This window comes from Delphinapterus leucas, chromosome X, assembly GCF_059928025.1.
Source record: "Delphinapterus leucas isolate spDelLeu-1000000601 "Yukka" chromosome X, BTC_Dleu_Yukka2, whole genome shotgun sequence".
In the NCBI taxonomy this organism is placed as follows: Eukaryota; Metazoa; Chordata; class Mammalia; order Artiodactyla; family Monodontidae; genus Delphinapterus; species Delphinapterus leucas.
In genome coordinates this window covers 86,015,576-86,028,943 of record NC_143150.1, presented here as the reverse complement: position 1 = coordinate 86,028,943, position 13,368 = coordinate 86,015,576, and the positions used below count along the sequence as shown (strand labels likewise).

The window sequence follows — 13,368 nt, the reverse complement described above, 5'->3', positions numbered from 1 at the left end:
AGGGGGCAGAGGCCAGAGCCTTCTCCCAGGAGCGAGTCTTGAGTGGGACACATCCATTGGGCTAAGAGGAGGCAGGAGAATGGGCAGAGGTGGGCAGGCTTCTGGAGACAGGGATGGAGCCACAGAAAGTGTTGAGCACTGGGCCTCCCACTTCATGACCAGGGAAATACCGAGGGGCCCAGGCTCTCCTCATGCCTCTCCTCGTCCTGCTTTCCAGCTTTAAGTGGGGATGACAGTAAAGGGCAGACAAAGCTGGTGAAAGGGAAATGGATTGGGGCAGCAGAAAAGAGGGCTCTAGTCAGCTGGAAACCTCTCCCATTTACTGGCTACTCAGAGATATGCAAAAGGCAGGCAGGATGCTCCAGTGGAAGTGGGGAAGGGAGTTGAGGGAGTAGGTGAAGGGGCCCATGGGAGAGTCCGTGCCTTTGGTCAGTTCCAAGAAAGCAGGACAATGCGCCTCAGCACCTTGTCCGGGGCAGGCAGGATCCAGGAGTGCCCCGAGAATTGACAACGGAGAAGGCAATGGGGGTGAAGGGGTGAGGGGTAGGACACAAAGGGGATCACAGAAGCAGTTTGCCATTTCTGTGGATTTTCAGGATACGGCCGAGTCTCTGCTTTGCTGTAGCCAGGCCCTTTTTGGGACGCTTTCCTGTGGGGGAAGGGAGAGGTAAGCAAAGGGTATGGCAAGGGTGCCAGCAGCAGCTCCAGCACCAACTGTCCTTGGGCCACCCCCCTCCTCTGTTCCTCTGCCCACAGAGTCTCCCCATCCTTATGCCTGGCTCCAGGACCATCTTGGGCCAAGAGGCCCTCCTTAACTACTCCAATCCAACACCACATGCTTTGGCTCTTCCTCCTATGACCTCCTGCAGTGGCTACAGACTCCCTGGTTACTCTGTCTGGTTACTTTTCCCCACTGATTTCTTTGGTCCCAATCATTTTCCTTCCTAACTTCTGCAAGGTGATTGTGCCTCTCCGTCTTCTTATCCTGCCCACCAGGATTGAACAAGTGCCTGGTTAGTGATTATAGCTCAGTGTCCCTGAAGTTGCCACTCCCAGGGCCTTGTTTCATTAGAAACCCCATCCTCATCATCCCAATGCCGCACCAATCTCATCACCCTTGAGCTGCGTACTCTAGGGACTGGGCTTTCAGAGCCAAAGTGAGGAAAAGGAGGGCTTGAGCCCTCCCCGCTTCCTCTTTCCCCACATCAAATCACCTCATCACCACATCACCACATCAATCACGTGTCCCATGTGACCTCCTCCATATTTGATCAATTTATCCCCTCCTTCATTCCCTCTGCCAGAGCCCTAGCCTCTCTTCACTGCAGCCTGGACTTGTGTACGTGCCTCCTTCCTAGACTTCCCACCTTCAACCCACCCTTCACTCTGGCCTACCGGAAGGATCTTCCCAAACCCACATCTGGGTTTGTCTCTGCTTAACACCAGTCAATGTCTCTTCATGGCCTATGAGGTCAAGTCCAAGTATCTTAGGTTGCCCATCACTGTCCCTCCCAGGTGTTCTCATTTACCAGAATGCTTAAGGGTTTGAAGCCAGTGACTCTAAGATCCTTCTCAGTTCTACAACCATATGGCAGTCATACCTGGTCCTGTTTGATTGCTCTGGGAGCCAACTGAAGGGCGCCGCTGGGTCAAGAAGACACCAGGGGCCATGGGTGTGGTGCTGCGGTTTGCCTGGGCCATGCCAAAGGCGTTGGGACGAGCAGTATACTCATGGTCAGCAAGACTTCCTGAGAGGGCCTCTTGTTTAGGCTCAGGGGGAGGCAGGGGTGAGGAGGAGGTGAGAAGTTGGGGTGTAGTGGCCAGAGTTGGGGCTGGTACTGCCACGCTGAGATTAGGCTCTTGAGGGCGAGGTTGTTCTACCTCCTTCAACAAAGGCTTCTTCTTGATATATTTCTTCTTTTGGGCCTTCTGTAGCTCCTGAAACACAAGCCAAATGGGAGGGGAGAATTTAGGAGTGAAGAAAAGAGAAGAAAATTTCCCAGAAAGGAATCTAGACGGTGGTCAGTGTGGTTCTACAACCTGCCCCTACTCTAAGCTTAGCCTGGATATATGTACACACAACACACAGGCCTTCCAATACCTCAGGTCCTTTGGTACCAACCATTCTTAAGTCAACACTGCTACTAACCAGTACAGTGGCAACAGAAGGGTAAATGAGTTCAGAGACTTGGGTTTTGGTCCTAAAATTGCCACTTATGAGGTGAACCATGGACATGACTAATAATAATAGCTAAATTTACACCAGCAGATGAGGCACTTTATATGTTTGACCTCATTTACTCCTTAGAACAGCCCTGAGAAGGAAAATCCCTCAGTTTACAGATGAGAAAACTGAGGTACAGGGATATTAAGTAACATGAGCCCAAAGCCTCACAGCTGAACAGTTGTTGGGTTCAGGATTCAACTAGGTCTATGTGAACACCCACCCCGCACAATTCTCAAAATGGGACATCTGCGAGTGAAAGAGTAGCAGCTTTGGAATGAGATAAACTTGGGTTCAAATCTAGGCTTGTGCTCCCTAAGTTGGATGACCTTGGTCAAGTTACTAACCTTTCTGAAATTCAATTGCCTCATCTGTAAAATGGGCAAAACAATAGCTGGTTTTCAGTGCTGCTGGAAAGATTAAATAATGACATAAAACACATAGCACATAGTAGGTACTCAACAAATGACAAACTATTATTCTATCTTCATCTCTTACAATGGTTTCTCTTCTTCTTGCTGGTCTTTTCTTTTAATAGAGGACAGTCTTCCAGGTCACTGGATCTTAAAATCTCAGTTTTGGATGGGAGGGATGAATAAGGAGTTGTGTCACTTCTCACAATATCTTAGATTTCATCCATCCATTGCTCTATGAATATACTATCCACTGTGTAGTGGGTACCTTTATAGTGGGCACCTGGACCCCTGAGAACCTGGAAAGGTGGTGCTGAGAGCATGTGAATGACTTCACCTTCTGAAATGCTACACAGCCACAGAGACCAACTCAGTGATTACATTTCTTTGCCTTCTCTTGGCAACACAGGCCTACTCCTGCCTTCGGAAGATCTGACAGGCTGTGGCTACCTTAGGAATTTTTGTGGGACGAGAATAATAATATTAGTAATATATGCCAGGCACTGTTCTATAATTTAACTCATTTAATACTCCTATGAAGCATGAGAAAAAAAGAATTATAATTCCATTTTTATGAGAAGAAACTGGCACAGAGAGGTTAAGTCACTTTCCTAAGGTTATAGGAACAGTAAGTGGCCAAGCTGCGATTCAGACCCAAGCCATCTGTCTTCAGAGTCTCTTTTATCAGCCAAAATGCTTGTTACTCCATCCATACCAAGAACTGCATTTCTGCCCCCATTTCTCTCATCTGAATCCAGAAATTATCTCTTCATACCTAGATCACATAGTTTAAAATTTTCTACCTTTGTTGCCAATCTCCCTTTTATATACATCATCCAGATCCCCCCCACAGAAGACTAGACTATCTTATGACAGGGCCACTTTCACCTTATCTCAAAAGGCCATCAACAAGTCCCCACCCAAGTTCAGACTCCCTGCCCTGACATTTATGGTCATCCATCGTCTGGCCACTTATACCTAGCCAACCTGTAGTGATAATGATGAAAAGCTAATGTGTCTACAGTACTTACCGTGTGGCAAGTGCTGTTCTCAGAGCTTTTACATATATTACCTCATCTAATCCTCAGACAGAGTCTATGAGGAAACTGAGGCACAGAGAAATTAAGTAACTTGCTCAAGTGGGAGGGAGAAGATTTGAACTCAGGCAGGCTGGCTCCAGAATTCATTTTTTAACCTCTATTTATCTTACTCCATTCCCCAACAAGAAGCCTCCAATCCAAAAAGATCTGTTCATTCTTTTATTCATTCATTCATTCACTCAACCAACAATGACTAAACACATGCTTAACATAGTAGGGATACCAAGTCAAATTAGATATGTCTTCACCCTTGAGGCCCTTACAGTTTAATAAGGAACAAAGAAAAGTACACTTATGATTGTAAGTACCATGAGAATGCTATGGAAGCACAGAAGGCCACTGAAATAAACTGGTGGTGGATGGTGTGAAGGGGTGTTAGGTAAAGGCATCTGAGAGGGCATGATTCCCAATGGGCAGAGGGAACAGTCTGTGCAAAGGCACAGAGGCATGAGACAGTCTGATACACTGAATGAACAATGAGTACCGTAATGCAATAGTATGGGTGGTGTAAAGGGCATGCATGAAGGGTTGACACAAGGTCAGGGAGGAGGGGTAACCAGAGGGCAAATCAAGAGAGCCTTGTGTGCTTACCAAGGAATCCCCTTCTCCTGGAATGCCTCCCTTTCCCCTCCAAAAGCTTAGCCTGCAAAACCCTTCCCAATTTCAAATCTCTTCTTTGAGGTCATCTCTGATCAACTCCACAGAAGTGAGCTCCACAGAAGGCACTAAGAGTAGTTTTCAAACCTTTAATTAATTTGTTCATTTAAAGCAGTCAAACTTCCTTTTTTTACAAATTACATCTTACATGGCACTAGGATATACATAATAGAGAAAAGTTCTGGACAAAGAATGGCCGCCTGTACTGGTTGGTCTCTGCTGGCTTCCATCAATAGCCTCCAAAACATTTCTAAACTCTGGAACTCCACAGAACATCATATGAAAAACATCATTCTATTAAATTTTATTTAAATAGGATGTAATTACTGAATTATATAAACATTTAACTATTTCACTTTATTTTAATAGCAAGTAACATGAAATCTGAAGTTAGAGGATATGAGTTTGAATCTTGTCTCCTCCATTTACTGGCTGTATTATCCTGGACTAGTCACTTAAAGAGAGCCTCATTTTCTTCACCTGTAAAATGATGAAAATATTACCTATTGAAAAGGGTTATTGAGCAGATTACATGAGACACATGGAAGCACCTAACATAAAGCAGATGCTCAATAAATGCTCTAAGCTATAGGATGTGGCATGAGGATCTAAGGGGATACTGATAAGGAGAGAACCACAAGATTCACTTCCAACTGCTCTCAGGGTTGCCAAGCACATTTAAGAACTTTGAAAACTATAACATGCTAGGAAGTTAACTTGATTCTAGGACAAAAATTAGTGGGTGAAGTTTTCTTGGGAAGCATGGGGTGAAGGTCAGGCAAAGTATTTGGTACAGAGGACAAGAAAAGCCTCTCCCCGAAAAAAACAAATTCCGATACTGAAGAGAGACTGAGAAACTGAGTGTACTCAACTGAGTCACCTCCTTGGAGCTTCATCTGAAGACAAGAACTCTCACCCAAGGACAGACTTGGTCCTTCCCATCTGAGAGGTTTTCACACACCCAGAAAGGCAAGTGATATTTTCAAGGGCTTTTCTCTGGCCCCCTATTTTCTTTCATCCTAAATCATTTCAACGGTGTGCTCTGTGGAAGTAGCTTGTCACTGAGTTGGTATATGTAGGATATAAGAGGGAGTTGGGATATTGCCATGGATAAAGATCACAAGTTACCCACTTCCCAATGAGACAATGGTGAGATCCTGTCAGCCTGGAGGTCTGAGTTTTGAGGCTCCAAATCAAACTGGAATCAGTGGCAGGGCCATTGCCTGAGTGTCAGCACTTACCTGCTGGGCCAACTTTGCAGCTGCTGCAGCCAAGCCTGTCTCAATGGAAGCTACCCGAGTCCCCTCACGCACAGGACGGTCCTGCTTTGGTAGAGTTGGGGTCACACGGGCTGCAGAGGGAACAGAATGAAGACATTTATCTGAATGACAATCATATTCCCTATCTCTGAGCCCCCCAAAGGTGGTCTCATTGGTTTTCCTGCTTCTAGCTTTTTACAAAGCCAGATTTTGCTTCCCATCGGGTAAAAAGCTAATTCACAAATGCCCAAGGTACACAAAGCACACACTGATTAAAGAATAAAAGTTAATTTCCCTGAATTGGCATGTAAAGTTGTCCATGTTCTGCTCCCTACCTACCTCCCCAACCTTATTTCCATTCCCATATCCTCAGCTTCTCCAGACAGAATGGCTTCCTTATTACACCTCCAGAACATGTACAGCTCATCCTCTCTCCCTGTGCCTTCATCCTCATCATCTACACTGCCTGGAGTACCCTCTTCCCTTTTTTCCACCTCTTTAAAACCTGTCCATTATTCAAAAGTAAGCTGAAATCAATCTGTGCAAAACGTCTAGGACCTCTTTGGCTCACAATGAACCCTCCCCTCCCCTGAACATATGTACAAGTCACTTAATACATAGCACATACTATCCTGTCTCATTCCCTAATGCTGATGTGTGTTAATCTATCTAATAACCAGGTTATGAGTTCCTAAAGAAGATCACCTTCTTGTATAACCTTTTTATATAATGCCTTAACAATCTTGAATCAAAAAAGGTACTCATCCCACATTTTACATAGGAAGTGTATTTCAGGATAACCAAACAGCCCCAGATGATGAGGGAAAGCTGTTCTTTACAGACGAATGCCAGCTAATAAATGTAAAAGGAATGGCAAAATTAGAAAATCACACGTTTGTAAGCCCTAATGAAATAACTGATTCTAGGGAATTGGATATTCACACAGTACCAAAGTATTATCTCACAGATGACTTGCTAGTCTTGAGAAAAAAAAACTAACCTTACAATGATGAGATCAGGAGATCACCCCTTATTGTCACTAACAGAAAGATGGCCAACTTCATGCACCTCCTAATGCAATTCAATAGGAAATCTACAGCATTACCTGGGAAGCAGTTTTGCCAAGACCTAACATCAAGTAAGCAGTTCATATTACTTCCAGTTTTTAGGAAACAGAGATTAAAAAAAAAAAAGTTAAATGACACTGAGGGCAAACAGTCATCCTATAAGATAACTGGCCTGGTTTCTTTAAAAACACAATGTCACAAAGAAGCAAACAAATAAATCTAGAAGGTGGGATGTGCTAAAGGACAATTATACTAGTTTTTATAACAAATCAACAGCATCAAACAAAAAAGGATTTCTCTAGATTAAGAGATATTCAAAAAACGTGATAGCCAAATGCCATATGGACCCTGTTCAGATCCTGATTTAAACAAATCCACTATGAAAATGCCTTTTTTTGTTAGACAATTAAGGAAATTTGATTATGGACTTAGTATTAGATAACATCAAGGAATTATCAAATTATTATTAATTTTGTTATGTATGATGACAGGACAGTGGTTATGTGAGAAAATGTATACCTTAGGGATGCATACTGAAGTACATGGTGGGGTGGGGAGGGAATGACACTATCTGGGATTTGCTTTAGACAGTTTTTAAAAAAAGAAGAAAGTTATAGACGAATCAAATATGGCAAAATCTTTACAACTGTTGATTCTCATTGGTGAGTGTATGGGATTTTACTCTTTTTAATTAATGAAAAAAGTCAATGTCACAGGAAAAAAAGAGGTGGTGGTGGTATCTGACCTAGATTTAAAGATTCATTGGTTGGTTAGCTATTGTTATTGCTATAAAGGAGACTTTCTGTATAAGCAGTATGCAGATTTTAGAACAGGCAATTCAGGAGGTTGAAGTCCTTTCTTTAAAGGTGATATTGATATTTTACTTGTTTAAAAAATGATCTGAAGCAAATCTAGCAAAAATGTTAACGCACAATTTTCAGTCATGGATTCTTGGGTATATTTTATATCGTTCTCCATAGTTTTATGTGTGTGGTGGCTTTAAAACATGGCCCCAAATTCTTTGACATTTTTCCTATTAATAGGTGGGGTCTATGTTCCCTCCCGTTGAACCTAAGCAGGCTCATTTGTATCCTATAGAATGTGACAGAAGTGACACTGCATGACTTCTGAGGCTAGGTCAGAAAAGGCAACTTTAGTTTCTGCACTGCTTCCTGGAACACTCACACTTAGAGCCCTGAGCAACCACATAAGAAGTCTGATTGCCTTGAGGCCATCAGGCAGTGAGGAAGCTAGTCACATGGAGAGGTCACATGTTGGCACTCTGCTTGGTACTTCTAGTCTTTGAGTCCACCCAGCCCAGGCCCCAGACATGTGAGTTAATGAGACTTCAGATGATTCAAACTCTTGGCCATCCAGCCTTCAAATTATCCCAGCTGAGGCCCCAGACATCATGGAGTAGAGACAAGTTGTCCCCATTGTGTCCTTTCTAAATTCCTGACCTGTATAATACATAAGCAAGTTGTTTTAATCTGAAAAAAATTAACCTCCTTGATTAGATCTGGATTTAGGGGGGAAAAAAAACTATGTAAGACATTTTGTAGGGACAGTTGAGAAAATCTGATCATAGAATGGTTTATTAGAAGATCTTAGGGAATTATTAACTGTTAAGTATAACAAAGTTAGTGTGGTTATGTAGGAGGACATTCTTATTTTTAGGAGATACTGAAGTATTACTTTGTAGTAGCTTTGTAAAGTACTTTGAAGTAGCTCAGTTACTTTGTAGTAGCTTTGTAAAGTACTTTGAAGTAGCTCAGTAAAAACTATAGACAGACAGATACAGATAATGAAGCAAATACAGAAAAATATTACAACTGTAGGATATCTAAGTATTGAGAATATGGGTGTTTGTGTACTCTCCTACATTTATGGATGTTTGAAAATTCTCATAATAAAAAATTTTAAATAGTGAATGAGATTAAGAGATTATAATAACCAAATGAAATGTGTAGTCCTTGAATAGATCCTAGTTTAAATAAGCAAATTATAAAAGCTATTTTTGGTACAACTGGAGGAAATTTGAATAAGGATTTGGTATTAAATGATATTAGGAAGTAAATGTTACTTTACTTAGGTGTCAAATGATGGAACTATGGTTATGAAAGAAAAAGTCATTTTCATAGAGATGCATACTGAACTAATATTTAGTATGTAATGATGGATGAAATCCACAAAAAAGGCAAAGTTAAGGACTTCTAAAACGTCACTTCTGAATTAAAACAATGAAAAAACTGGCAAAAACTGTCATAATAAAATTTTTCAGAACTCTGGAAATTAACCAAAGGTCTACAGCTACCTGGAGAGCATTTATTTAAGAAAAAGCACTGAATCTCAGTAAAAGCAGTGAGCTTTGTGGCATTTTAACTTGCCCTAGACCCATCCACTTCTCCCCAGCTCAGTGATAGCCTTGAAAAATAACAGGCCACATTGCCAGTGATGTAGGGAACAGAAAGGAGCTGGAGCTTTCTTCCAAAGCCTAGTGCTCCCTGGGGAGCATTTATCAAAAATATTTAAAGGCAAGCGCTTAATGTCACAGATGCTTAAGGTGATGGATAACAGTTGTGGCAAACAAAAGACCAACCCAAAAGCTGAAAAGGAAAAGTTGAGGAATGAGATATCCACTGGGGATTAGAAAAGCTCTCACATATTTCTGGGAATCTAAAAGACCATATGCATGCATAGGGGCTGTGTGCATGATCAGGAAAGACTTGAGAAATACCAGGCACTCACCTCTGGCTGACTTTGAGGCACTGCAAAGCAGGAAGTGAAGGCTAAGGCACAGTTGTAAATTGCCTGCCTGAGTGCTGAAGGTATGTCCCAACATGCACACAGAGCCCCTTGTCAAGCACTGGGAGATTTACTGGTTCCAGGCATTTAAGGAAATCTCTGTCCAATCATTAGCTGACCACTAAGCTAACTGAGTAGAAACTGCTACTTTAGTGACTTTTCTGAACAAATTCTGTAAATAAACAAATAACAACAAGCAGCAACAAAACAAACCCTGGGGAGTGAAGTAGGGAGTATCTGATTTCCAGAGTCGCCACATTATTTTAAATGTTCAGTTTTCAAAAAACATTAGAAGATATGCAAAGAAACAGGAAAGGGTAGCCACACACAGGAAAAAAGTAATGGATAAAAACTCTCTCTGACTACCTGAACAAAGTTGGACCTACTAGACAAGGACTTTATACCACCTATTTCAAACATGTTCAAAGAGCTAAAGGAGATCATGTCTAAAGAACTAAATGAGAGTATGAGAATGACGTTTCACCAAATAAAGAATACCAATAAACAGACAGAAACCATAAAAAGGAATCAAATAGATATTTTCGAGTTGAAAAGTAACGGAAATGGAAATTTCACTAGAGGGTTTCAACAGATTTGAGTAGGCAGAAGGAAGGCTTAGTGACCTTCAAGAAAGATCAATTGAGATTATCCAGTCTAACGAACAGAAAGAAAAAAGAATGAGGAAAATGAGCAGAGCCAAAGGGAACTGTGGGATGGATCAAATTTGCCAACGTACGCATATGGGAGGCCCAAAAGGAGAGAGGAAAAGGGGTGGAAAGACTATTTTAAGAAATAATGCCTGAAACTTTTCCAAATTTGATAAAAAATTAATCTACATATCCCATAAGTTCAACAAACTATATGTCAGATAAACTCAGAGACTACATATCATAACCAAAACCAAAGACAAGAGAGGACCTTGAAGTCAGCAAAACAGAAGTGACTCATAACATAAAAGACTGACAGTTTACTGATCATCAGAAACCATGGAGGATAAAAAGCAGTAGGATGACATATTCAAAGTGCTTAAAGAAAATCACTGTCAACCAAGAATTCTACATCCAGCAGAACTATCCTTCAAAAAAGGAGAAATCAGGATATACCTAAATAAACAAAAACAGGACTTCCCTGGTGGTCCACTGGTTAAGACTCCATGCTTCCACGGCAGGGGTGTCGGTTCAATCCCTGGTCAGGGAAGCTCTGCATGCCACTCAGTGCAGCCAAAAATCTGTTTAAAATAATAACTAATCATTCTTTAAAAAAAATAATAAGAAAAAAAAACCCAGAGAAGGGAGACAGCAGAAGCAAGAAGAACTACAATCCTGCAGCCTGTGGAAAAAAAACCACATTCACAGAAAGATACACAAGATGAAAAGGCAGAGGGCTAAGTACCAGATGAAGGAACAAGATAAAACCCAAGAAAAACAAGCAAATGAAATGGAGATAGGCAATCTTCCAGAAAAAGAATTCAGAATAATGATAGGGAAGATGATCCAGGACCTCGGGAAAAGAATGGAGGCAAAGATCAAGAAGACGCAAGAAATGTTTAACAGGGCTTCCCTGGTGGCACAGTGGGTGAGAGTCTGCCTGCCGATGCAGGGGCACGGGTTCGTGCCCCGGGCCGGGAGGATCCCAAGTGCCATGGAGCGGCTGAGCCCGTGAGCCATGTCCACTGAGCTTGCGCGTCCGGAGCCTGTGCTCCACAAAGGGAGAGGCTACAACAGTGAGAGGCCCGTGTAGCGCAAAAAAACCCAAAAAAACAACAAAAAAAGAGAAATGTTTAACAAAGACCTAGAAGAATTAAAGAAAACACAGAGATGAACAACACAATAACTGAAATGAAAACTACGCTAGAAGGAATCAATAGAAGAATAACTGAGGCAGAAGAACAGATAAATGACCTGGAAGACAGAACAGTGGAATTCACTGCTGTGGAACAGAATAAAGAAAAAAGAATGAAAAGAAATGAAGATAGCCTAAGAGACCTCTGGGAAAACATAAAATGCAACAACATTTGCATTATAGGGGTACCAGAAGGAGAAGAGAGAGAGAAAGGACCAGAGAAAATATTTGAAGAGATTATAGTCGAAAACTTCCCTAACATGGGAAAGGAAAAAGCCACGCAAGTCCAAGAGGCACAGCAAGTCCCATACAGGATAAACACACGGAGAAACATGCTGAGACACACAGTAATCAAACTGGCAAAAATCAAAGACAAAGAAAAATTATTATAAGCAGCAAGGGAAAAATGACAAATAACATACAAGGGAACTCCCAAAAGGTTAACAGCTGATTTCTCAGCACAAACTCTACAAGCCAGAAGGGAGTGGCATAATATACTTAAAGTGATGAAAGGGAAAAACCTACAACCAAGACTACCCTACCTGGCAGGGATCTCATTCAGATTCGATGGAGAAATCAAAAGCTTTACAGACAAGCAAAGGCAAAGAGAATTAGCACCACCAAACCAGTTCTACAACAAATGCTAAAGGAACTTCTCTAAGTGGGAAACACAAGAGAAGAAAAGGACCTACGAAAACAACCCCAAAACAATTAAGAAAATGGTCATAGGAACATACATATCGATAAATACCTTAAACGGGAATGGATTAAATGCTCCAACCAAAAGACACAGGCTTGCTGAATGGATCCAAAAGCAAGACCCATAGATATGCTGTCTACAAGAGACCCACTTCAGACCTAGGGACACATTCAGACTGAAAGTGTGGGGATGGAAAAAGATATTCCATGCAAATGGAAATCAAAACAAAGCTGGAGTAGCAATACTCATGTCAGATAAAATAGACTCTAAAATAAAGAATGTTGGGGAGAAAGAGGGGAAGATGGTGGAAGAGTAAGACGCAGAGATCACCTTCCTCCCCACAGATAAACCAGAAATACATCTACACATGGAGCAACTCCTACAGAACACCTACTGAATGCTGGCAGAAGACCTCAAACCTCCCAAAAGACTAAGAAGCAGCAGATTAAACCTCCACAATCAACTTGATGTACCCTGCATCTGCGGAATACATGAATAGACAACGAATCATCCCAAATTGAGGAGCCGTGTAGATGAAAGGCTCTTGGTGCTGCAGCCAGGAGTCAGTGCTGTGCCTCTGAGGTGGGAGAGCCAACTTCAGGACACTGGTCAACAAGAGACTCCCAGCTCCACATAATATCAAACGGCGAAAATCTCCCAGAGATCTCCATCTCAACACCAGCACCCAGCTTCACTCAATGACCACAAAGCTACAGTGCTGAACAACCTATGCCAAACAACTAGCAAAACAGGAACACAACCCCACCCAGTAGCAGAGAGGCTGCCTAAAATCATAATAAGCCCACAGACACCTCAAAACACACCACCAGACGTGAACCTGCCCACTAGAGAGACAAGATCCAGCCTCATACACCAGAACACAGGCACTAGTACCCTCCACCAGGAAGCCTACACAACCCACTGAACCAACCTTAGCCACTGGGGACAGATATCAAAAACAACGGGAACTACGAACCTGCAGCCTGCAAAAAGGAGACCACAAACACAGTAAGATAAGCAAAATGAGAAGACAGAAAAACACACAGCAGATGAAGGAGTAAGATAAAAACCCACCAAACCTAACAAATGAAGAGGAAATAGGCAGTCTACCTGAAAAAGAATGCAGAATAATGATAGTAAAGATGAACCAAAATCTTAGAAATAGAATAGACAAAATGCAAGAAACATTTAACAAGGATCTAGAAGAAATAAAGATGAAACAAACAATGATGAACAACACAATAAATGAAATTAAAAACACTCTAGATGGGATCAATAGCAGAATAACTGAGGCAGAAGAA

At 41.9% G+C, this 13,368-nt stretch overlaps 1 protein-coding gene across 9 annotated transcripts in view; it reads right to left on the bottom strand.

The window, feature by feature from the left end:
- Window positions 1-200: 200 nt before the first annotated feature.
- The window catches only part of PHF8 (PHD finger protein 8), a 96,589-nt gene continuing 83,421 nt past the window's right edge, over window positions 201-13,368 (bottom strand). For 5 of the 9 annotated variants that reach the window (XM_022563579.3, XM_022563578.3, XM_022563580.3 and 2 more), the window contains 3 exons: window positions 5,636-5,745; window positions 1,602-1,938; window positions 201-649 (listed from right to left, as the gene is read on the bottom strand). In XM_022563579.3, the coding sequence (XP_022419287.1) occupies window positions 561-649; window positions 1,602-1,938; window positions 5,636-5,745 (536 nt within the window). In that variant the 3' untranslated portion in view covers window positions 201-560. The other 4 variants (XM_022563581.3, XM_089904491.1, XR_016391367.1 and 1 more) reach the window with 3 other exon arrangements.